Raw genomic sequence first — 25,167 nt, forward strand, 5'->3', positions numbered from 1 at the left:
TTATAACCAGTGTTTTGAACTCTGCATCTTATAGATTGCTTATTTCCATTTTGTTTAGTTCTTTTTCTGGAGTGTTGATCTGTTCTTTCATTTGGGCCATGTTTTTTTGTCTCTTCATTTTGGCAGGCTCCCTGTGTTTGTTTCTATGTATTAGGTAGAGCTGCTGTGTCTCTCTGTCTTGGTCATGTGGCCTAATGTAATAGGTGTTCTGTAGGGTCCAGTGGCACAACCTCTCCTATCACCCAAGCTGGGTACTCAAGGTGCGCTCTTCATGTGGGTTGAGTACACTCTTCTCTTATAGTTGAGACTTGGTTGCTGTTGGCAGGTTAATAGGAGGAATTAACCCAAGCCAATCAGTTGCAAGGACTGTCTGTGACCACTGACCACCAGCCTCCACTCTCTGTGGAGGGTCGGCTGTGCAGGGGCAGGATGGTGGTGTTCCAACGTGGTCTGTAGCTTCCACTGGGTGCACAGGCCCTGGGGTTTCCCAGGTGGTGCAGGCCAAGGTCAGCCCCCACCTGTGTTTTCCTGGGGCCACCCTGCCTGAGCTGTACAGCTATCTGAGACAGCTGCTACTTGTGCTGGGCTTGAAGATTCCCAGGTGAATCCAAACTGTTAACTAGGCTGGCTGCTGCTAGTGCCAGGCCTGGGGCTCACTGAAGTCAGCTGTTGTTTGTAAGAATTCAGGAAGTTGTAAAACTTGAGCGAAGACAAGCCATCTTTATGGAAAAGCTACTGTTAATAGCTGTAAATTGGGTGGGATGGAGCCTTATGGAATCTGCAGGCCAGGGAAAACCATGTTAGCCAGGTTGATGGAGCCTCAGATGTGCCACACCTGCTGGCTCTGTGGCTCTGCTCACCTTATTGTCTGGGAGAGAGCTGTCCTCCAGCTCTTGCCTCGATGCCAGCCACTGCAGTTCCTCCCTGTGTGCCACTGGTGACTTTCAAGCTGGTACTCCAGTGTTGCAGCTCAGAGGGAGTCTGAGTAAGTTCATGTGTGCGTTCTTTAAGAGGAACTTCTTGGGACTCCAGAAGTTTCTTCCATTGACTCAATCCCTGCTGGGTTTTGTAGTCAGAAGTTATGGGGACTTACCTTCCTGGCACTGGTGCCCTGGGTTGGGGGGCCTGGTATGAGGCTGGGGCTCCTCACTCTTGAGATAACCCTCCAAAATTTTTATCTACAACATGTATATGTGGGACCAGCCCATTCTGTGTCTCCACTCCTCCTACCAGTGTGGATGGATGTGATTTCTTTAATTCCGTAGTTGTCAGACTACCATTCAACTTGATTTCTGCCAGTTCTGAGTGATGGTTGTTCTATATTTTAGTTGTAATTTTGATGTGGTTGTGTGAGGAAGCAAATCATTTTTACCTATGCCGCCATCTTGATTGGAAGTCTATGACTGTTTCTAGACTCATTGAATTTAAATGTGCCTTTGGCAGAGGGCTTCTCCCAGCCTTCTTTACGAGTGGACTTCCCAACTTTTCTGTCACCTGTCTGCAGCTTCCTGAGTGACAGCATGCTCCCAGATATAAACCATTGGAGGAGAAAGGATGCAGAATCAGAGCATTGCCATGATGTGGAGCTTGATCTAACACCTAACACAGATGTGACACAGGCTCATAAAGCACCGAGACCCAGCTCAGCCTTCCCACTCCCCGGATATGCCTCAGAGAGTTCAGCGAGAAAGCCCCCACACACTGTCTTTTCCCATGAGGATCAAATAAAAGTCACCTTGCAAAAATGATTTTTCCCATAACCCAGTGGGAGGTCACAAAGGGGACATTTACTGCTATTTTGATTCTAATATTTGTTTCGTGTTAATGGTGAGTAAAACTGCTGGGATAGCCTGCCCTAGTCTGTGGGAACCAAGTTATCTGGCTTTGCAAATCAGTTTCATTTAGAGGAGCCCACACATTTGCTTTGCTTGGAGGGTAAACCAAGAACTCAGGACCAGATCTACTTGGTTTTCTCACAGAAAGGAGAAGACGTGACTAGGCAGTTCCCTTGTTTATTGCCTGACATTTGTCTACCTCACTGGCTGAGTTTTGATCCCAGTACACAGTCTGATGCCTGTCACATACCATGTCCAACATGTATTTGAATCAAGTGACTTCAGTCATGCTGTAGAGGCTTCTAGCCAGATGTAGCAAGAGGTGCTTGAAATGTGGCGAGCACCATTTTAAAACAGGTCTTTTACTCAGCTACTAAAAAGCTTGGAACAACTTGGGTTTGTGAATCTCTTTCAACTGCAAATCATATAAAACCTGAACATGTAGCATTGCTAATTACTACTTAACGTGAAAATTCAGATTTGCCATCGATACACACTGGATGTAAAAAATGTCTGAAGTTAGTTATGTGAAATTGTATTTAATCTAGTACATCAAAAGCTGTATTAAAGTGTTTTATCTGTTTAAGATTGCTAAGGTGAATTAAAGTTATACTTAGGTTGCTTAATGACCAACTTAACCACCACCTCCATTGCAATCGAAGCCACTGCATTTCTCCTCTGAAATGCTTGGCCTTTAGCACCGTGGAAGGCAGGCAGTACTGACAGCCCTTTGCATCCAGACTTCTAGCTTAGCCACTGCTCCCAAGCATCAGGCAAGCCTCAGAAAACCTCTGGCAAGCTGAACCTCTACCACTGGAAACTGGTCCCACTGAGGAGTTGATCATCTTCAGAATACAGGATTAAAAAGCACAAGTTCTGGAGTTACGAGTTCATAGTTCAGCTCCACCATTATTTCACCAAGTGATACTGGCTTAACAGATCAGTTTTATTAAGAGGGAGTCACATATTTGCTTTGTTTTAGAGGGCAAGTTATTTGCCCTCTCTGTCCCGGATCCTAGAAATTGGGGATGAGTGCCCACTTTATTAGGTTTTCCTGAGACACAAGTGTGCTTCAAGCCTCGGGGATAGTTCCTGTCCCCAAAGAAGTGTGTAGTGTCCCTGTCAAGTAAGCTGATCTTCAGTCCCTGCTTAGCAGTTTAAAGTGGGGCTGGCTTGACTAGAAAGCAGCTGTTTAAAAGCCAACATGAACAACTTTCACTTTTCTGAAAGCTCAAATGACCAAAAGCTTCTTCTTGCAGATGAGTGGGGAAACTATTTACCGGGGTTACTTGCAGAGCTCCTGGGGGGAAAAGTAGAGATTACCCCTGAGTTTAACCCACAGCATTAGTTACTAGGGACTTCTGTGGCAGGACACATCGTGAAATGTCTCCCCATTGTATTTCTACTTGTCTTAACTACGAAACTAGGAAATTACTAGTTCAAAGCTAAGCCTCTTATCAAGCCACCTCCGGTTAACCAAACCAAGACCAAATAACCCTCTTAGTCAATGTTGGAGACAGTGGTTTTCAAAGTGTGACTTTGGAACAGGAAGATCAGTGTCACCTGAGAAATGGTTAGAAATACAAGTTCTTAAGTCTCCATGCAGACCCACTTAATCAGAAACTCTGGGGGCGAGGCCAGACGTTAGTTTCTGTCAACTCTTTGATTCCGGTGCACATCAAGTCTGAGAGACAGTGGTCTAGAAGATTCAGGGCTAGCTCTAGACTAGTTCTGCCTTAGTTTGATTAATCTTGTGGAAGAGTGTTTTATACATATCTTGAGCCTTTAAAATCTCTGCTCAGTCTGAGATATTTAGTTCTTGCATATACTGTTTGAGTTGTCAAATAACAGTGAAATTCTACTGAAATATTTTCTTCATAATATAAAAGAACTGAAGTACAAAAAATAGGGTATCATGGTTTTTATTCTATTCTTGGGTAAAGCATACCACCCCATGACAAGTTGAAAAGATGATATATGAACAGGTAAAGAGCTAATCTAAAGCAATCAGCCTTTCAAATGAGAAACTGGGCACAGGCTGTTAGTGGAATCTAGTTTTATTAATACATTTGGTTTGAGTAACTTGTTTCTTTCTTGATAGCCAGGCAGGACACTAACAAGACTCCAGCAATTAAGGTCCCAGAGAGGCCAGCCACCCACAGAGCTCGGGAATCTTCGGGAGAACCTGGTCAATGAAAGAGGTTCGTGCAGTGAGCTACATTCTGAGAGAGACTAGCAGTCATTAGCCATCAGGAAAACAAACTAGTCACCTACTTTGGGGAGCCACACTGGTTATGTAAGGGAGAGGAAACAGGGGTGGGGGAAGTAGCTTCGGTCTAACCAATGGTTCAGGTAGCTGGTTAAGTCTTCTACTCACTTGAGTATTTATGGAGCTTTTTGGAAGTGTCCTTCGTGGCTTGGAGTAGAATCATGGGACCCTTGCTAGAGATGCTAGTAGTACTGTTGTGAAAATGGACGCCAGGGCTTCTTTTTCCTGTTGGAGAGATGATAGCTAGGGATTTGTGAGGTCTTTGCACATGGGGCTGTGGGGGGTTAGGAAGTGAGAATCTAATACAGAGCCAGGTTCCTCAATATGTGCAGTTCCTTAAGAAAACTCATATGTATGTGTTAAATCTCACAGTAGTATGTTAAAACAAATTTGAACAAGATAAGACTTTATCTAGCTGTTTCACCAGCATTTGGGAATACAGATCATGATGTTGGAGTATCTCTGAGCTGCCATTCTTTCTTAAGCAGTTATTTAAACAATAGCATGTTGATACCAAGACCCTTTCCTGTGATAAAAGGAGACTGGAATTCAGTTAACAGCAGACCTTTGTTTTAATCCAATGTCTTTTGTCAGTTATAGGACCTTGGATGAGTTAATTTAATTCTCTGGAAGTATATAGATTATGTCAGTGGAGTTTAAATGTCCAATACTTAATATAGTAATGATAGTTTTGAAAAACACTAAAAGTTTTATTTTATTTTTTTTCCCCTCACATGTTAGCAGAGACTTGAGAGCATCAGGGGTCATGTCATGAATCTCATTAATTCAGGGGCGAGACAGGTAAATGTTAGTAGATCAGGTGGAAGTACACACACACACACACACACACACACACACAGTAGGATCTTTGGGCCTCCCCAGCTGGAGCACATATTCTAAGCCTTCAATCATGTCTACCTGTGGATCTGCAGGCCCCGCACCCAGACCTGCCTTCAAGCAGGTGGAGAAGTCCCCCTTTGTGATACAGCTACAGAATTTTTTAATTGGGCCATATGTAGGTCATGAGCTAGTTTGACTCCCGGCTTAATGAAAATCCATGTGGAAAAAGCTAAGGCTGAGAGTTACTCGAGGATTTTCAGCTTATATTTCAAAGGTTTGGGATTCGGAGGCTGGTCATCTTCCTGTTCTGCTGCATCATAAAAGTACTCTGCGGAACCTCATCAATAGGTTGAATCTCTAGCTTGAGTCGTCTGCACACAGGGTGTAACTTTAGCTCTGGGACTCCAGCATAGACAGCTGGAATACTTACGCCTGGCAACAGGACAGGTCACACAGGGCAGTGTCCCCGCAGGCTGGCAGATGGACACACTGCAGTGCAGATACACCTGGGAGCCGAGAGAGGGGATCACGCTGTAGGACCTCATTGCAAGGAGAGGTTGAAACTGCTGCACCCCAGGGAGGAAGAGCAAGAGCAGGAGAGGAAGTCTCGGAAGCCCTAGCCTGTGTCACAGCAGCCCCGATGAACTGGGGCCTAGCTCATGAGTGTCACCCAAGTCCCAGGCACCAAGGTTGCTCTGAGGCATACCGACAGCCAGCATCGAAGGTCAGCCTTGGCTGAGGGTGGCCTGACATGGAAGCACTGATTTGGGAGGCTTGGAGTCCTGCTGGGGAGGATGGAAGGGGGCATCATACCAGTCCCCCGAGTGCCTGCCTGGCTGCCATGTCCACAAAGCTGAAGGTGGAGATGCTGAAGCGCTGGTAGTGGGAAGGGAAGGGCAGACCCGTGACTTCCGGGACAGGAATCAGCTGGGTCTGGTAGTTGTCTCCAGTGTAGGGGCATCTAGCAGAGATGGCATGGTTAGGGGGGATTCCCTGAGGGGCTCTGCCACAGGTGCATAGAACAGTACTCACCCTCTCACCAGCAGTGCCCACTGAGGTTGGTTCAGGGGGTCTGGGCTGGGCGTGGCCCAACACTGACGCAGCATCAGCCCGAGGTTGGGGTCAGTTTTGTGATGGAGGGAGACCTCCACGTAGATGGGATCCTGAAGTAGCTTCACCACGGGGTAGTCACCAACACGGTAGTAGGAGCTGTAGTTTTTATCTGCAAGAGGCCAGAAGGAGCCGAAGCAGTGAAGACAAACTGGGAAGCTCGAGGTTGCTTCAGACAGACCCTCACCCACATTAACTCCTCTGGCAACGCTCTTGTGACCAAGGCAGGGCCTCCTTGTCCAGAAGAGTGACAGAACTCAGACTGAGGGCCAGACACTCCAGCCAAGAGGGTCTTACCTGTGGCAATCTGAAGTTCCAGGGTGAGGGGTCCGGGCTGGGTCTGAGGACTGGGCGACGGGAAAGTGAACGCCTGGACGTTAACTGGGAGGGCACGGCTGCCTGCGACGTAGGTGCAGCTGACTCGGAGCCTGCAGAGAACCAGGGCTTGGGCTGGCTCCCGTGGGCGGGTCGTGCCCACATCTGGCCATGTGGTGCTCGAGGAGCCAATCACTGCCAGGTGTTGGACAGGCTTGGACTATCCTGGGCATGGTTCCTGGCCTTGGGGGAGCTCTATTTTAGTTGGGGAAAACCAATATGTGAAGCAGATCAGTGTGTATCCAACATGTGAAGGGGATCAGTGTGTATCCAACGTGCGAAGGGGATCAGTGTGTATCCAACGTGCGAAGGGGATCAGTGTGTATCCAACGTGCGAAGGGGATCAGTGTGTATCCAACGTGCGAAGGGGATCAGTGTGTATCCAACGTGCGAAGGGGATCAGTGTGTATCCAACGTGCGAAGGGGATCAGTGTGTATCCGACGTGCGAAGGGGATCAGTGTGTATCCGACGTGCGAAGGGGATCAGTGTGTATCCGACGTGCGAAGGGGATCAGTGTGTATCCGACGTGCGAAGGGGATCAGTGTGTATCCGACGTGCGAAGGGGATCAGTGTGTATCCGACGTGCGAAGGGGATCAGTGTGTATCCGACGTGCGAAGGGGATCAGTGTGTATCCGACGTGCGAAGGGGATCAGTGTGTATCCGACGTGCGAAGGGGATCAGTGTGTATCCGACGTGCGAAGGGGATCAGTGTGTTTGCATGAAAACTAAAAGGAACAACAGACACAGGCCTGTGACAAACAGGGGCTTTCTGTGGAGAAAGCCGCCAGGGACCAGCTTCCAGGGACTTGACATGAAGGAAGGTGAAGTGCTGGAACTGAGGTGCAGAAGGGGGAACAGTTGACAGAGAACATACAGAGAAGTCTGAGGTCCTGTGAAGACTGAAGAAGGTCGGTCCAGGCTGGAGGGAGAGGGTGAGGACAGAGCCCGCCCGATGAGAGGGGGCTGGAGAAGGGTCCCTCAGGTTACCCCGTGACATTCAGTTACAGCTTTCATTGTTGTCCCACAGCTGGAAGCACGCCGTCTGACCTGAGATTTTAAAGGGATCCTTTTCGCTACAGCCTGGATGATGGGAATAGAAGTGAAAAGGCCAAAACAAGAACCAGGTGTGTTAAGCAAAGGAGACCCAGGTGAGTGTGGGGCTTAGATCAGGCTAGTGGTATCAATGGAAGCAGATTTGTTGAACGAGGGTCAGCGAACTGGACAACAGAGGCAGCAGACATGCGTTCTCATCCTGAGGAAATGTCCTGTGGTTCAGGGCTGACCTCTGAGCTCCTGCTTTATGCAGGGAAGAGTCCATCTAGTTGAGCAAGGGCAGGCTGGCTGAGACCTTTACCTGAAGGTGCTGTCGCGGGTGATGGAACCGCGGCTCCAAGCTCTCACATCCCTGGCTGCCACCAGCTCATTTTCGTACACTGCCCGGCCTCCAGTGACCTGGAAGAGCAGGTAAAGGAAACTTGTCCCCCCTGACAGCCTGAGCTGCTTCCCTTGGGACCTGCTTTGATCTGGCCCTCAGGGATGCTGCTACCCTGTCACTGTATAGTGCAGGGGCAGGTGGCGTTGATCAACCTGGGACGTAGTCACTTCAACTTACTTGAGGAAGGAAGGGAAGGGGCTTGGACTATTCCGATGGGCCACCCAGGAGTGCCACCACCCTCTCAAGTGCCGCCCCTGCTCGTTTCCAGGGCAGTGTGGCAGGAGGAGCCTGATCCCGGCTCTCCTCTGCCGGGGGAGGGTGCCAGCCCCGCTTTGGGCGCAGCTGTGATGGGCTGGGCCCTACGCTCAGGGGCGGGCTCCGAGCTCCCAGTGCCGAGCTCGCTCCTGTCCTGGAGACCATCCCACACCCGGACCCGTGTCAGCCATGTCCTTTGGGGCTCAGTATCCCAGCTCACCCCCCGTCACTAGGACATTTCCGCCTGACTTCTAGAGTTAGGAGCAATGTGAAAGGTCAGGGCCCTCACCCGTCTTGTTGTGCCGCAGGAAGTGAAGGGAAACCGGAACAGGGCAAACGCTGCTGTTGCTGTCACGGGTTTACACACACTGTCATTCCTGAAGGCCAGGTGCACAGAGTTCAAGAGCAGGGGGGGCGAGGTCACGTTCCGGGCCACGGCGATGGAGAAGTGGCCGTCCCGGGTGCAACGTGAGGTCACTGGAACACCAGAGGGGCAGTGCTGGAGGCAGGCCGTTCCTGCTGTGGAGCCAGCTAGACGGGAGTCTGATGATTTAGGTGTCTTTGACCACTGCCCCGAGAAGGTGGCATTCCCAGGTGTGATCTCCATGCCAGGTCAGTGGTCTGGAGCTTAACTGGGACTCTGGGTCAGCCCCTGGGTTTGACTCTTGTCTCCATCACGTATTGAGGGACCTCAGGAAAAGTATTTAAGCTCTTTGCTGCAGCTGCATCTGTACATGGGGACAGTAGTGCCTGCTTTGTGTTACTGATCAGTTATTTTCAGGGCTTAAAACAGTGTGGCCACTGTTCCACGATGGTCACTTGCATTAGAAAACCTTAGAGCATGATTTGGGATAGACAGAAAGCAGTCTTTGAAATAAGGCTCTCCAGACACGGCTGGAGTGGGAGCGAGTATATTGCACCTAGACTTCGCTTCTTGAGGTCATTAAGGTTGTATCTTTGCTTGGCTTCTAGGAGCACAGAAGCTGTAGAAAGCTGTCACTAAAGGCCATTGGTCATTTTGTTTTTAGTATCTGCCTTCTGAAGTTGATGGGGTGGGGGCATGACCAGCCCTCCGTCAGCCTCTGCTGCAGGTAACGGACACTTTTCTTTAGCTGGTTTCCAAGAAGCTGCACTCACCTGTGTTTCCATAGTAACAGGAACTGCTGGTGGGGCTGTAGCAGCAGCCCAGCATCTTGCAGGCTCCTTGTGTGGCAGGTGAAGTGACACAGGGCAACCTGTCCCACTCAGGGATGGAGTCACACTGACCAGCGCCTGGAGCATTTCGGGCTGGATTTTGAAGAGAGCAACTCAGGTAACAAAGCTCGGGCTTTACAAGAGAGGTTTTGTTACAAAGCATTAAAATTCTCATAAATATCTAGACCATTGGAGTAGAAAGGTCCATATTACACACAACGTTAAGTCTCAAGAAGTTAAGCAAATATTAAGTCACCTTGCAGGAGGCCCTGAAGCCAGTACTTGCTGGAAAGAGAAAGAATCTAACAAGGGCAGGGGAAGCAATGGGCGCCTCGCTGTCTTGCGAGTACAGGCTTCTTCCCAGGAGCCCTTCCCAACCTGGTGCCCACGTGGTGCCTGCAGGCCGCTCTGAAATGCGGGGTCTGGCACGGTAGGCCTGGGGAGGGGCCGGTCACTGTATTTTGTCACAGTTATCCCTCTGGGCTATATTTTGAGTAGCAAAGGGGTGAAAAGAATGAGTTACATGTTCGAGTCTGAGTGGGGCCCCCAGGTCTCCAGGGAAGACCTGCAGAAGATGGGGTGCTAATTCTCTGGCCAGACAATCAAGCAGCCCCCACAGGAGCTGGCTGTGCTCAGCGGGTCCTTGAAGACCAAGTCTTCTGATGGCTTCCATGTCCTTCCCCAAAACCCCTCAAGACCCAGCAGGGCTGGGTCCTGGGCCCATTCCTGTCAGAACCCCATCTATGAGGGGTCCTTGGCCAAGCTCGCTGCTGGGACGATGACGGTGTGCAGGGCCCTGGTAGCGGTGGAAGGGACTTCAGAGCCCTCCCCACAGGGCCCCACGCCGTGCACACCCAGGTAGACATCATCCTAAGGATGTGTGTTTGTGTGTGGGGGGGTGTGTGGAAGACTGTCCCTCATGAGCATCCATGTCGCTGCACAGAGCGGTCGGTGGCCCAGAGCTCACCTGGCAGAGCCACTGGACAGCTGAGCAGCCTGCTTTTCACCAGGGCCCCGTGCCCAGCTGCGTCCAGGTCCTCGACTCCGACGAGCATGATGTGGTGAGAGTCCTGGAGGGACAGGCCCTGGTGTCAGCCTGCGCGGGGGCACGGGGGCACCAGCACTCCCAACACCTGGGATGTACTCACCCACTCGGTGACGAAGCAGCTGCTGTAGGACGCCTCCAGCACCACGGAGCTGCCCGGGCCTTCCGCCACCCTGGCGCCACAGCCGGAGCCATTGTGCAGCCTGTGCAGCAGCCCGAGGTTGTCTGGGGGGTTGGGGGTGGTTAGAGAACACAAGTGGTCAGTCCCCATGGTGACCATGCAGGGGAAGGACAACCCCAGAGGGCAACCGCCAAGGAGAGAGAGGAGCCATAGGGAGCCCCGTTCAGGAGTGAGGTGACAGGTGACATGTCTGTAGAGAAGCTGCAGAGTTTGCCAGCAGGGGCAGTGTCAGGGCAGGGAGCTGGAGGCCGGTTTTAGGCGGTGGCAGTGATGGGCCCCTGCGGGCTCAGCAGGGGTGTCGTCAGGCTTACCCCACGTTATCAGGGTAGGAGGAGGAGTCCCGGTCTCCGGGTTGAGAGGGTGCACAGTGAGCCGAAGGCCCTGCGGCCCACAGTGGAGTTCGCCAACATCTTCCGGCACCTCGGCGGCCCGTGGGCCACTCACAGACAGAGCCAGGGGAAGGCAGAGCAGGAGGGACCGCAGACACATGGCACCACCAGGAGCCCGCTGGCGTGAGTCCTTTCCCAAGCCGGGCGGCTGTGCGCGGAAGGTTCCCTTAAATGCAGGAGGCGAGCTGGGCTGAGGCGCACAGCTGCCACCGCAGGTGGGGCTCCTGGAGGGAGGGCGACCCCTCCAGCCTCCCTCATTTCAGGCCACAGCCCGCAGCTGCCTTGCTTCAGGCAGCTCGGCCAGGCGGCCTGCAGAGCCAGGCAAACCCGGCGCCTGTGGCTCCCGGAGGCGTCCTCAAGGCTGCTCCGTGCAGCGCTGATGCCGCTGTGGCCTCAGAAGACCTTTCTCTAGAATCTTTCACGTTCGGGCAAGGCCCAGCTCTGCCGTTTATGAGTTGCACAACCAGGTACATCACTACCTGCAGGCGAAAGTGTCCTTATCTGTACCTTGGGCACAGGCTCCTGGCAGGAGTGTGCTTGAGGGCGCAGCGACGTAGTCTGTGTCACGCGCCTGGCGCGGTGCTTGGCTAGCGCTCAACATGGCCAGGGCCCGCCAGGACCCTGTCTCCTTCCCCGCAGGTCCCAAGCTTGCACGAGATGTCGCCGCACAACTGGGGCCCGGCCTGACACCCCAGAGGACTGTAAACTCAGTTCCCGAGGAAAGCTGGCCTGGAACCTTCCCCCGGTCCTAGGAGAGAAAGCCACCACAGGAGTCCTGACGAATCCCAAACCTTCTCTTTGCCATCTACAGATGTTTCAGCCACGTTTTCATGAACGGGCCGAGGTTTCCTAATTGCCTGCTCGCGTTTTCGTTCTCCACGTCAGCTGTGGTTTCCATGCTGCGGCCACCAGTTAGTTTCGTCTCGGTGCCGGGCCAGGTGGCAGAGGCGTCCTGAGAGACACAGCGATGGACGGACCAGCCCCTCCCTGTGAGGCAGCAGCATGGGCTCCCGCCAATGTCCCCAAATGGTCTTCTGCATATATTTACCCTAATACTTATCATATGAAAAAATTTGCCAAGTTGGCTGAAAATCTTAGCCAAAGCGCTGAGAATTACAACCAGGTATTTCTAATTCTCTTCAACTAATAAAGGAGAACAAATGAGCACGTGTTCTCTCCAGGAACTTACATGACCCACTAACCACGTGGTGACTCAGTGCTAAGGGACGTGGCTTCCTGACAGTCTCCATGTGGCCTGGCTGGCCTGTGTCACATCCCGTTTCCCTGTCACAGGACTGGCTACATTGGACTGCGATGACCACGTTCTCAGTGTCCCTTCAAAAAGCTCCGGGGACAGGGACTGTTTTATTTGCATGTATCCTGGATGCCCAAGACAGTATATGCTCAGTGGTCTCAGAGGAAAGGATGAATCCGTGAATGTGCTTTTACTAGCGGCGTGGTCCAAGGCTAAGTAACCCCCTTGAAACTGTGGCCTCTAAACCTCACAGGAGCCTGGGTTTACTTTCTGTTTTTTGTTTTTTAATGATGAGGTTATACTTATAACCTGCAGTAACTACACATGTGATTATAAGTGAAAAAGACTGAGGATTGGGTTTGTGGGAGAAATCCCAGGAGTTCAAAGGCCAGTTACCCCGGTAAACTTCCTAGGGCTGCTCGCTGTAGCAGTGAGGCGTCGAGGGGAGTCACCCACCTCGCTAATGGCTGGAGGCAGCACAGCACAGTGGTTACGTGGATTTGGGCCATGGGTGACCTGGGTGCAAATGCTGAGTCACCCCTTATGAGCTCTGTGACCTCTGTCAATGAGGTCTGCAAGGTGGAGATAATAACACCCACCTGACTCGGGAGGTTGTTGTGAGAGGCATAAGCTGATGTGTGTACAGTGCTTATTACAAAGCTCGCTGCACAGGCGTTAGAGGGTAGGTTGTCACTGACATCAGCCAGATCAGCCTCGCTGCTTGGGTGATGAAGGCGAGACGGGAGGCAAACAGACACAGCGGCACCTGACGGGCGGGGAGTCTGCGGAGGAGCCCACGCCGGTGGGACTGCAGCCCTGGTAGGTTCTGGGTTTACTTTACAGCCAAGAGACCAACTCAAGTCTGGAATGGTGTTGCGGTGTCTGGAAGTCCTCGCAGGGTCACACGGTCACCCTGATGCCACAGTGGGTCAGGATGAACCCTAGGTTAAGACCTGCAGGGCTGGGAGGAGGGGATTCCATGCTCACACCTGTACTAGATCCCCTGGGGGTCTTCATTCAACTACACCATTCAATTTTGGAGGAGAAAATGCACCAATAACAGGTGATTCACCTCAACAAGCCCAGGTCTAACCATGAAGTTGTTGTTTCCTCTATTATCTTAAAGGGACCGGTGTGGGGATGCTTCTCTTGAGTCACATTTGAATGATCCTGTTGAAACGAGAGGCTGATGTGCTCTCCTTGGACAGCTGCAGGAATACCCAGCGGTTGCTCTGGAGCCAGGCTGTGTGTTGGCAGCACCAGAGTGGCTGGGGCACTCCTGGTCCTTGGGATGGGGCAGCCAGCGGTCCCCACACTGTCATTGGACTGTGTCCTGCTGACTGCACAGTGTGGTGTAAGTAAGCAAAGCCCCAGGAAACTCTCCTCAGTGTGTAGAAGCAACGTTCAAAACTGCCCCAGTGAGGAGGGACACTGAGGCCATGGAGCATGCACACTGGGACTCAGAGCTGCGAGGGGCACCCAGCAGTAGAAATTAGGACTCTTCTCTGCTGGAGGAAGATGCCACACAATTTCCTTTAAGAACTTACAAGCTTTCCCTTCACCACAAGAAAGGATGGAGCATGAGGCTGAGTCAGCGGTGAGGGGTGAGCCCACCAGCGGGTCTCTCTGTCCTGAGCCACATGACCTGCCCCCCAGTCCCTGCTGGGAATGCATGCTCCCTCCTTAATTATGCTCAATTACATATGGGTGGAACAGCACTCACGTTGGATTGGGGCCCACGCGAATGGTCTCACTTTAACCTGATTGCAGCTATAAAGACCCTGTTTCCAACTAAGGTCACGCTCTGAGGCATGGGGCGCAGACGTCAATATCTCTTTGTGGGGCAGGGACACAATTCAGCTGAGGACACTTTGCACACCATGTAACACTGTATCCATCGTGCTAGCCTTTGGGCCCTTTTATTTTGTCTCTAGAGGAAATGAGAACTGGTGGGTGCTTGCGAATGCCTCTGTTTCTTTACTTTTACAATTTCATTTTCGTGTTAAAATTCCTAGCCTTGCTGTGGCTCAACTTAAGAGATTTTTAGAATTCTTTTTGTTTAGAGGGAAGGCTGTTTTGGTTTGGGAAGCAGGGATGAGCAGGATGGAAAATTTGGAAGGAAGAGTGCAGGCCACATGAGAGCCACATGCCCTTTGGCCTCTGCCTTGCGTTTGGGAACAACACTGGAGTTGACCAGGTGATTATTACCAGGGTTGCCTGTGATGCTCTCTGCTGTACTCTTGGGTCTTATATTCTGTCCCCACTCAGCTGTGATCAGGACACAGCCTTGCTTCTCCAGCCACGTGCCTTGAGATTTGTGGTTCCCTCCTGAGGGGCACATGCAGCCTCACCGTCTCTGCTGCACCAGGTCCTCGCTTCCCTGTGGCCAACGGCCTCCCAGTCCAGTTCCGGGGCCAGCAGCGTTTGGGCCGCCTGGGACTTATTCCAGCTGTAAATTTTGGGACCTCATTCCTGTCCTCGTGGATCAAAGGCTCTGTGTAGGGCCAGCAACTTATCCCGTTTCCAGGCGATTCTGACACAGCTCAGGCCTGGAGCTTCTGCTTCAGGGCGGAACTTCCTAGAAACCTCTAGGAAGCATTCCCATCCCCCACTGCTGTAGGACTGGTTAGGTCGGTTCCTCTCAGGAGGGTCACGATTCTGTCCTTTGCTTTCCCTCCTGCATGGGAAGGCCCAATGGCTGTGCCACTTTGCCTGGTGCCCACGTTGCTACTCCTGTGCTCAGGCAGTGTTTTTGAGGCTGGTGAGCTCATCGCTTACGTCCCGCATCTGTGCTGTGACAGGAGCCAGCACTGCAGGCCTGCCTGGCTCCTGCACCAGCCTGTGCCCTGCCTCAGCCTCACCTCAGCAGGTGACGGAGCCCTCCTGTGAGCACGCTGCCTGTCCTGCCCAGGGTCCCTGCCCACATGTCTGGTGTGGCCTCCTCCCTCCAGGGGGCTGGTCACCTGGTCACCGGACCCCCTCCGAGCTTTCTCAGACCCCAACCTCCCTCCACCTCCAACCCCCACCCAGGGCTGTGGTCTGGGGCACCCTCTCCTGTTCTCTTTGCTTGGCTTATTTTTACTTATTTCCTTGCATTTTATTCTTTAAAAAAATCTGGCAGAGGCATCACCTCCCTGGGGAATCCTGCTTTGGCCACTGGCCGCTCAGGCAAGTTAGGGCTGTGTGTGGTCAGGGCTTTGGGAATAAATCACATTAATTCCACTAGGTACATAAACAACAACTACCATCCACGGGGCCTCGACGGTGGCCTCTTGTTTCCTTAGGTGCTGGGGATGGGGCGCAGCGCCCTGCTGCCTCATCTTCTGCTTCTCTCGCTGCGTCCCAGGCTGTCTGCCATGGGATGTTCTCCACCGTGAGCCCTGCTAAGCTCAGAATCGAGTGGGAAATGGCAGAGCGGCCGGAGAAGAGATCAGTCACGCGTGTTTCCCCAGCTTTGGCCAGCACCTGGCAACGGGTGTGTGAACGAGGAATGAGTGGAAGGGGGACATCTTGGAAAATGAATTCCAGGTGTTTGCGCTCATGTCCTGGGCGAGGCAGCACAGCTCGAGGCCCGCCGGCCCCCATGCCCGGGCTCCCCTCTGACACTGCCGAGTGCTCCGCAGACACCCTTCCCCGTCCTTCCCCGTCCTTTCCCGTCCTTCCCCGGTGTGGCGGAGAGTGACGGGTCAGAATCAGAGCCAGAGAGTCCGTGCCATTTGCTTTGTTTTTTACACTGTAGCCCTTGTTTTACAGAGTCATTGCCATCATTTGACGCTAACTTTGAAGTAGGATTTCTCCAAATTCAGCAGGAGCCAGCCCACGGCCAGCATTAGGCTGGTGTCTGTGGGTTCGAGGCCATGTGGGGCTGCCCTGCCAGTCCCCTGGAGCTGACTGTGGCTTCACCTGACTCCTCTGATGAACACCAGGCCACCGCTCCACACACCTGACCGGCTCCCCCCGTGATCCTGGCAGTTAGGCGCTCACAGAATTCTCTAGAACTGATGGACACGGTTGCAAGGACGCGTGGAGGGTGGGAGGTGCCAGCTGGCCTCGGTGTGGGGTGATGGACAGCCCTGATCCGGGTGAGGGACGGGGCCAGGCTATGCAGCCCTCCTCACTGAGACTGAGAACAGGACACTGGGAAGGATTTATCACAAGTGCATTAAAATGTCATTAGTGAAAAATTAATATTATAAAACTCTTCAGAAGGGCCGAAGCAATCATCTCACTGTAATAACAGAGGACAGTTCTCATAAACACCCTTTATTTTTCCCTCAAGCAGAAAATGAGGAACATGCCAGGATGATCAGATCCGCGCTCTCTTTCCAAATTGCAAGCTGAAACTGTTGACCGTTTCATTTTTCTTCCTCAATTGGGGCAGGCTCTTGGCTTGCCAAGTGACAGGTTGCCCCTCTCCCTTTATTTGAAGAGACAGGAGACTGATGCCCACTGGAGTTAAAAGAATTGCTTCTCATTGCTTGAAAGTTATAAGCTTTGAAGATGGAACTTTAGGAAGCCATTTGCTGCCAGGAAGAACTGACTGTGTTTTTATCATTCTCTCCCATGTGCTGAAGGGAAAAAAAGATGGATGCGCATAGCTTAAAAACAAAGGCCTCAGGAGTTGAGGGACAGTCCCAAAGACACCTCCTTTTGACCCTTGGGATCTGGCCTCTCGCATAGCGTAGGCAGGGAGTGGCCTCACTGACCTTCTGCCCTTGGTTACACTTCCTCCCTATCTGGCATCAATAATCATAAAACCCAAAAGAACAGATCTGAATTTTTAACCTGTAAATAAAATCTTAGACTTACAAACCGTTCAAGCTGGAAGAAATTTTAAGGATCTCTTGTTTTTATATAAGAAAATGACAAATCATTGTTTTATTCAGAGTCATTGAGAACTGAGACAAGAAACCAGGACTCTGGTTATTTAGAGAAGGGGGTTGAGACTGAGGCGGGAGCCAAGGAAAACACAGGGAAGCAATTAACACGTAGAGCAAAAAATCCAAAGCACTAACATGCGGCATTGTGTAACCAAGTGGAAACTGTGCTGCCTGTGGAAAGGCCAGGAGTCCAGGCGAGGCCAGGGGCACACGGCTGGCGCTGTCCCGAGGTGGGGTCCGCGTTCCAGGGGAGCGTGGTTGGAGAGAACAGGGATGACCAGGAAGGAGGCCGGTCTACAACGGTCAGTAATGACTAATGAAACTTAAATGACTCAGGAGATGAATAAACAGAAGAAGTAATCTCCAGGGTGTAGGTGGGGGCCAGGAGAGGCTCGTGCCCCACAGAGAAGGGGTCTCTGCTGGGAGACGAATTAGGTGGGGTGTTGGCTTTAGCTCCTCTCAGGTGCCAGGACAGGAAGGAGGTGCTTACAGGTGAATGTCACACCTGGAGGCCGTACCCAGCTGAGGGACTTGCCTGGAGAGCAAATAGCTTCCTGCGGCTGTTGCCGGCTGGGGTGTGCAGAAGCTGGCAGCTTAGATCGTGACCGCCTAGACAGGGAATCTGACTGTGTCTCAGTGTAGGAAACTGCCAATTGATTGTAAAGATAAGAAAATCCAAGAGGTCAGTGATGGCGACAGTGTTCTGGAAAGTCCGAAGGGGTCCGTGGCAGGGAGAGAGCTGGGAGTAAATACAAATGAAATAAAAACTGAGGCCACCAGGAAGTCTAGACATTTCTCCCGGCCTCACGCTTTATCCATGTGCTAATACCTTTCCCTGAAACCCTGAGGAATTCATTTTGGTTGAAAATTCCAAGTTTTTCCCAAGTGATCAGGTGCATTCCCCTGTCGCCCTGGCAGCCCCCTCCCCATCCCCCGCTTTTAAGTGTTATGGTAAAATCATATTTCCGCAACAACACCGAAAGAGAAAATCCACTTGTGTTTTGATGTGTGTGCTGTATTTTCATGCCCTGAGGCACAGAGGATTTATCAGCAGTTTGAATCAAAGGAGAAAGCATTCAAAGTTATGTGGGAATTGGATAATTCTGTTGGTTTCAAAGTTACTTGTGTGACTTTGGAAATAATTAATTTCCCAAATCTTTGTTTTCTACTGGTATGTAAGTGACCCCGCGATGGTAAGTGGCACTCTCAGAAGTCACATGGCATCCACTGAGCTGTCCCTAAGGGACGAGGGGCCAGTCCAGCAGCCTGTCTTCCAGGGAGCGAGGATACCTGGGCCCCGGTTCCAGGAGACTCTTCATGAACAACGCGCTCATCTTTGGATTGCGTGTCCCAGGGCCCACGCGGAAGATTGTCAGCTTGTGTGTTGGTGAATGGGGGATAAGTCTGTCATGGGACTTTGTGTGTTTGCTCACGGGGTCTCACTTTCCTCTGTTGGAAAGTGAAAGCTTCCTTGTTAATCATCTTTACTGAAATCCTGAGACTTAGGTTTTGGGAGATGTGAGCTTATTCTGCTTATCATTTTGACTTTCATATACAGTTGTTAGGTGTGGCCTGTGATGTATGAATTGAAATTTTTTTTTACCGTTTTTGCTCATGAAGAAAATTCAGATTAAGGAAATCATTGTTTTTTAAAAAATCTAATATAGGTAGTTATGAATTGTTTAGGCATAAGATAATATTAATACCAATAAGTAGAATATACTTAAAAAATGAGATGTTCTCAATGAAATGTGTGAGACCCCATTCAGCTTTATTACTAATTTTTAAAATTAGCCCAAGTGGGTGATTTTGATGGAGACTCAAATGTTGGAAAATTTTAGTTTCAGGTAACAGCTAATAAGCTTAGTAATGAATGTATGTAAAAAGCTATTGTTTCAGGAACTGGAGGTATGACCCACCTTGACTCCAGGTTACTGTAAGCAGTTCCGCCTCTGTGTCTCAGGAGGACTGCAGGCAACCAAGACAGTATCTGAGCCATTGTACTCCAGGGTGACCACAGCCCAGGACACAAAGACCACAGCCCGGGGCATAAGGACCACCGCCCAGGACACAGATAAAAGAATGCACAGCTTTTATCCGATTAACTTTTTTTCTGAATTCCAAACTCCTTACTTTTCACCTTACAAAAAGGGCCCATTTATACCAGAATTTAAGACAGTCTGTTAGGTTACAAACCCACTGTCTTCTCAGATCACCGACCATCTGAATATCTTCTCAGATCGCAGACCACCTGAATAAAGCACCCATAAAGATTCAACCCGTCGCTGCTTATTGAGTCTGTGATAGGTAACAGAGTTAACAACCCAGAACAGAAAAACAGGAAGAGACAGAAAAGAACAGAATGACCGCAAGAACAAAGAAGAAAAGTGATTTCAGAACACTGAGGACAGAAAAAACGTATTCCAGGAGCAGAAAGAATACAGGGCAGGGGGTGAAATGAGTGGTCAAACCTCCTAGCCAATAAGGGAACACAACTCACTAAAATATAGGAAGTCGTCGGCAGCCGTCCGCCTCGAGAGACGATGGTGTAGCTTCTTAAGAGTCTATCTGCACCGCCGAGAATGGCTGTGCAGTCCGACTCGGGAGTGACACGGTATCTGTCTCCTCCCGTGTTGAATCGACATCTTGCGATGAAGCTACAGAGCCTGGGCAGGGTAATATGGAGGGTCTGCTGTTGCCCATGCAGCAGACCCCCCCTCTCTTCGCAGCTGAAGGGTCCAAGGGAAAGACGGAGTCAATACAGCTTGGCTTCAGGTGTGCCGCAGGAGTTGCCGGTGTTGACTACAACGTCAAACCGCCTTAGGGACTCCGGCTCCGGATTTTCTGTCGGGGTTTACTCCCTTAGCCTTTCCCCTGAAGAGGTATGCCGCAAGGCAGCGGAGGTTTTTTGGAGTCAGAGTTTTCCTTCTCTGATGTGCCCTGACTGGAAGATCGAACCAGTGACACTTAGCTCGCAGGCCGACGCTCAATCCACTGAGCCAAACCAGCCAGGGGAAAATATAGGAAGTAACCAGGAGAAAATTATACAGCATACACTTCCCACTGGTGTGGTCTGTTGCTTTAAAGACCAACATCTGAGCCCCTTTCGGGTGGGAATTGGTCCTGATCTGGCTAATTCTCCCTCTCACTGGAGAGTTTCCCCAGTAAATCAGTTGCTTTGCTATAAGCTCGCTGCCTTCTCCTGATTTTCCTGACGACACCAGACTCACATTTTTTGGTGCCGAAACCCAGGATACTGTAACCCCCAAACCACTCTCCCCAATGTGGACAGGCTCATATCTAGTTATTCTTACTACCCCCACAGCAGCAAAACTGGTAGGAATCACCCCTTGGGTGCATCTCTCCCATCTTAAACTCACACAACAGGCCGATGCCTCTGAATCTCCCCCGGCCCATGGAGAAAGGGAAGCCTGACAAGTCTTCACAGCTCACCCTAACTCCGGAGGACGACGACCACCGTCCCCCACGCCTTCTCTCTCCTGTATCCCTGTGGGAGATTTAAAGGTGGAAATCACTCAAACTACTGACACAAACAGTCCTGTGAACCTAAATCAAACTCTTTCTTTCTTCAAGTCTTTGCTCAAGAACTCCACTTATATCAGGCTCCTCCGCGTACCATTGCCAATCTTTGTGCAAAGCTCTTCTATTTCCTCTCCTAACTCCACTTCTGTTTATAGTTCTCACTCCTCATAGGACCTTGTATATTAAAATTACTAATCAATTTTATTCACAAAACAGTAGAAGCAGCAAGAGCCAAAACAACCCGGACTCTTCTCCTTTGAGGGTACCAGCCAATATCCAATGAGACCACTGCTTCACCAGAGAGAAAGGCTCCCACTCCCATATAATACTGTTACAGAGTGGGGGTGTCCAAAAATCCCCAGAGCCTGCAGGCTGGGGACTGGGGAAAAGGAAACAGCTTTTAGGATGCCTTCACATGCCTGTGGCTAGTGGCTCGCGACTTTGGTATGCAAATGGCTTTGGTTCTTCCAAGGCCCCAGCCAGATGGGAGGGGTTTTGGACCATGGGATGGTGCAGAAAGCATACAGGGCCTGCGCAGGGTTCTGTGAATGGTCAGAACTGGTTACCGTGCCCACTGCATCAGAGGATGCAGATAGTGGTTTAAAAATAGGCAGCAAACATTTTAGCTAGGTTCTCCATGCAGTTTTGAGAAGGGAGAATACCATGTGGCTTTGAAAGGACAAAGGGAGAACCATGCATGATCCAGTGTGACATGGCACGTGTTTTCCTGGACTGTTATATGGAGGCTGATGACATCGTACCCCAGATCCTGAAGGAGACAGCTGACAGATAAGGGATGGGGAACTTCTGGGCATATTTTTGGCTTCTAGCTTTTTGGGGAGCAAGGGAAGTGCTGGGTCCCGTGGGAGAACAGGGCTCTGAGCTGAAGTGCTCACTGCCCTCCCCAGGCTGGAATATTGTAAATAAAGACCTGTTTCCTCAACACTAGTTCTTGAGTTTTACACCAAGGTGCCACGTGAAAGAATTTCCTTTCGCTCTGTAACAATACTATGCCTCTTTCTCAGCTTGAAGCAGTTAAATTGAAATCGATGACCCTATTCCCCAATCTCTTTCACGTCATTATCCCAATTTTAATAAAATAAAAAGATGGGAATAATAGGTAACAGAATTAATAACCAAGAACAGAAAACCAGGAGACAGAACAGAATGACCACAAGAGCAAAGAAGATTAGCCCATAAAGATTCAATCTCTGGCTCTGTTAATTGGGTCTGGTAGATTCAGGGGAAAAGTTAATCAGATGAAAGCTGCAACATTCTTTCGTCTGTGCCCTGGGCAGTGGTCGTCTGACCCTGGAGCACAATGGCTCAGATGCCATCTTGGTTGCCTGCAGTCTCCCTGAGGCACAAAGGTGGAAACGCTTGTGTCTCCCGGAGTCAAGGTGGGTCAGACCTTCAGTTCCTGAAATAACAGCGTTTTACGTGCACTGATCACTAAGCTTATTCGCAGTACCTAAACTAAAACTTTCCAACTCTTGAGTCCCCCACCACCTTCCTGCACTCCACCCAGCTGCTCAGGGCATAAAGTTTTCACCCAGCAGATGCGATGTGTATGACACACCTGTGCTGTCACCCTCTGAGGAAACCTTGCCTTGGGAACGGAAGGCATAATGGCAGTAACAATTGGTCGTCAATGAAAACAACTTGTTTAACCTCAGACTATGAAGCAAGTCTCTGCTCCATCAGGAAAGGTTAACAGTACATTCATGAGAAATTTCATATTTGGGTCTGTCAATGTAGCAGGAGAAAGAAACAAATAAAATGGGTAGAAATAAACAACGCTAAGAAAATACCTTTCTGTGGTGATTTCCAGGGGGACGGGGGGTGGGGAGGTAGAAGAGGATACAGGGGGGTACACGGCGATGGAAGGAGACCAGACATGGGGCAGTGGACATTGTCAGCTCTGCCAGGGTCTCCTCTGACCCACCTCTCCTGTCATTCTAGCTGAGCTCACGTGTTCCCAGAGCTTTAACCGATTAATCACAAATCTGCTATCTCCAGTTCAGAGATTCATCCAGTAGATGTGTGAAGAACACCTACTATGTGTGAGCAAAAAGCTTGGGGATAGAATAGTGAGCAAAATATACATGATTTTGGCCCTGATTACAAAAACAGTCTTTTGGAGAAAATAGGTAATTAAGTACTCAGCAAATAACTATAAACACTGTGATAGCTGTAATGAAGAAAGCGAGAGTGTGCTAGGAGACTGGCTGAGGAAGACTGAGAGCAGACCCGTGTGGCTGGAGTGGGGGGAGGGGCTGCTGCGAAGCCAGCCTGGAGCTGCGAGCATGCCACGCATTTTGCTCCTCATCACGCAGAGTCAGGAAGGCCATGCCAAGTTTTCAGCAGAGAACTGAGTACACAGACTTTCGTTCTGAAAGGCTGACTGTGGCCGAGGTGTGAACCTGGACTGAAGGTCAGTGTTAGACATGGGCAGGGTCAGTGACCCAAGTGAGAAGCTGGCAGCTGGTCTAGGCTGCTGGATGCAGAGAGAAGTGAAGATATAGAAAGTAGGTAGATTGCAAAATGGCAGAGCCTAGTGATGCGTTAAGTGGGCAAGAGAAGAAAGGGTGGTGTCAGGGTTGACTCTCAAGGTTGCTGGGGTGCAGAGCCTGATGGGTTAGCACCGCCCACTGAGAGGAGGAGCCCACAGGAGGAGCAGGTCTGGGGGGAGCCCAGGTTTGGTTTGGGGCATGCCGAATTTACGGTGCCTTCAGATCTCCACGCGGTGTGTTGGCTAGGCAGTTGGATGTATTGGTGTTGGAGCTCAGAGAAAAGGTCTGGGTTACATGTTTAAATGGGAACACATTGCCCTGTGGATCATGTCTGAAAGTATGGCGTGAAAACAGAGGGGGGCCTATTACTAATTCCTAAGGAGCCCCCTTATTTCAAGGATGTACTGAGAAGGATGACTCACCCAGGATGACTGAAGGGTGGCCAGGGAACAGCAGAGGGCACGTGCTCAGAGCCTACTGAAGAGGACATTTTGGGAAGGAAGGTGGCAGGCCTCTGGAAAGGGGGAGTGAGATGAAGGCTGAAAACTTCCCGTTGTACTGATTGTCATCACTGTCACTGAGCACCTGTGGGGAGCTGTTCTCATAGCAAAAGGGACAGACAGGTGGAAGAGAGTGAGTTTGGGGAGGCCAGCAAATGTAGACTGTGTTGTGACAACACAGCAGTGACCTTGACATTGTTGTCTCAAGGAGAGGAGGCAGGGCAGCAGCTAGAAGAGTAAGCGGCAAAGACAGAAGGGAACTCACTTCAGGATGAAGGAGACTTGTGGTGTTTGAAATCTGACGGAGTGAAATCAGGGCCTAGAGAAGAAAAAGTAGAGGAAAAGGAGGGGTCGCTGGTAGTGAAGCGAGAACCCCAGGAGGACTGGAGCCGTGGGCCCACACTCACAGGGGTGTCTAACCTTAGACAGCGGCAGGGGTGTTTTCTCCAGGGTAACAGGAAGAAACTGACTCAGTTCACCTCCCGAAAGGAGTGTGTAGGCTGGACGTTTGCCAGTTGAGATCCTGATGGAACCTGCTCTTGTGCCACAGGACGTGAGGCCATTCATAGAGGGAATGATGGAGGCGGGACAGGACGTGAGGCCATCATAGAGGGAATGATGGAGGCGGGACAGGACATGAGGCCATTCATAGAGGGAATGATGGAGGCGGGACAGGACGTGAGGCCATCATAGAGGGAATGATGGAGGCGGGACAGGACGTGAGGCCATTCATAGAGGGAGTGATGGAGGCGGGACAGGACGTGAGGCCATCATAGAGGGAATGATGGAGGCGGGACAGGACGTGAGGCCATCATAGAGGGAATGATGGAGGCGGGACAGGACGTGAGGCCATTCATAGAGGGAGTGATGGAGGCGGGACAGGACGTGAGGCCATCATAGAGGGAATGATGGAGGCGGGACAGGACGTGAGGCCATCATAGAGGGAATGATGGAGGCGGGACAGGACGTGAGGCCATTCATAGAGGGAATGATGGAGGCGGGGTGCTGGGTTCTCCTGAAGCCCCTCAGTGCTGACCACGTGCCTCCCACTGGAAGTGCAGGTTGGGCCCCACGGGGAGCCGGAGCCTTTGCTGGTGGTTGATTGGAACAGGCGGCTGAAACACTTCTTTTCAAGACTTGCTGACACGGACGCCATTGGTTTTTATTGCTCCCGGTATGTTTCAGCCTGTGATCACGTATTTCTGCACGCAATACACGTATAGCTGATATAAAAAAGCTGGAATTCCCCTCAAGGGTAATTAATTTTATCATGAAGCTAAAATGATTAGACTTGAAAAGTTATTTCCATTACATAATGTAATAATCATCTAAGTATGTCTGCCTGTGCTTCATTTCTATGATTAAAGATGATTATCAGTTATTATCAACAGCAAAACTTTTTTCTGAAATCACCAAAGTGGAAATTAGCTTTACAATAGCATATGAGATGTTAAAAATATAAATGATCAATGTTAATGAATGAACAAAATAGAACCCATTTAGAGTTTTTTTTTTTTTCTTTCTTTCTTTAAACTATGTGTTTCTT

The 25,167-nt window shown here is 50.6% G+C and overlaps 1 protein-coding gene across 1 annotated transcript; it reads right to left on the reverse strand.

The window, feature by feature from the left end:
• Window positions 1-3,875: 3,875 nt before the first annotated feature.
• Window positions 3,876-11,293, reverse strand: ZP4 (zona pellucida glycoprotein 4). Its single transcript, XM_090263306.1, has 12 exons — window positions 10,853-11,293; window positions 10,464-10,585; window positions 10,283-10,385; window positions 9,259-9,408; window positions 8,411-8,598; window positions 7,786-7,883; window positions 6,352-6,482; window positions 5,977-6,166; window positions 5,758-5,905; window positions 5,375-5,450; window positions 4,213-4,329; window positions 3,876-4,020 (listed from the first exon to the last, which is right to left on the reverse strand). Exons 1-12 carry the CDS (start codon window positions 11,028-11,030, stop codon window positions 3,896-3,898), a joined length of 1,626 nt encoding a protein of 541 aa, XP_090119432.1. The 5' UTR covers window positions 11,031-11,293; the 3' UTR covers window positions 3,876-3,895.
• Window positions 11,294-25,167: the final 13,874 nt, after the last annotated feature.

Source organism: Furipterus horrens, unplaced genomic scaffold (assembly GCF_987537825.1).
Source record: "Furipterus horrens unplaced genomic scaffold, mFurHor1.1.pri manual_scaffold_15, whole genome shotgun sequence".
Taxonomy (NCBI): domain Eukaryota; kingdom Metazoa; phylum Chordata; class Mammalia; order Chiroptera; family Furipteridae; genus Furipterus; species Furipterus horrens.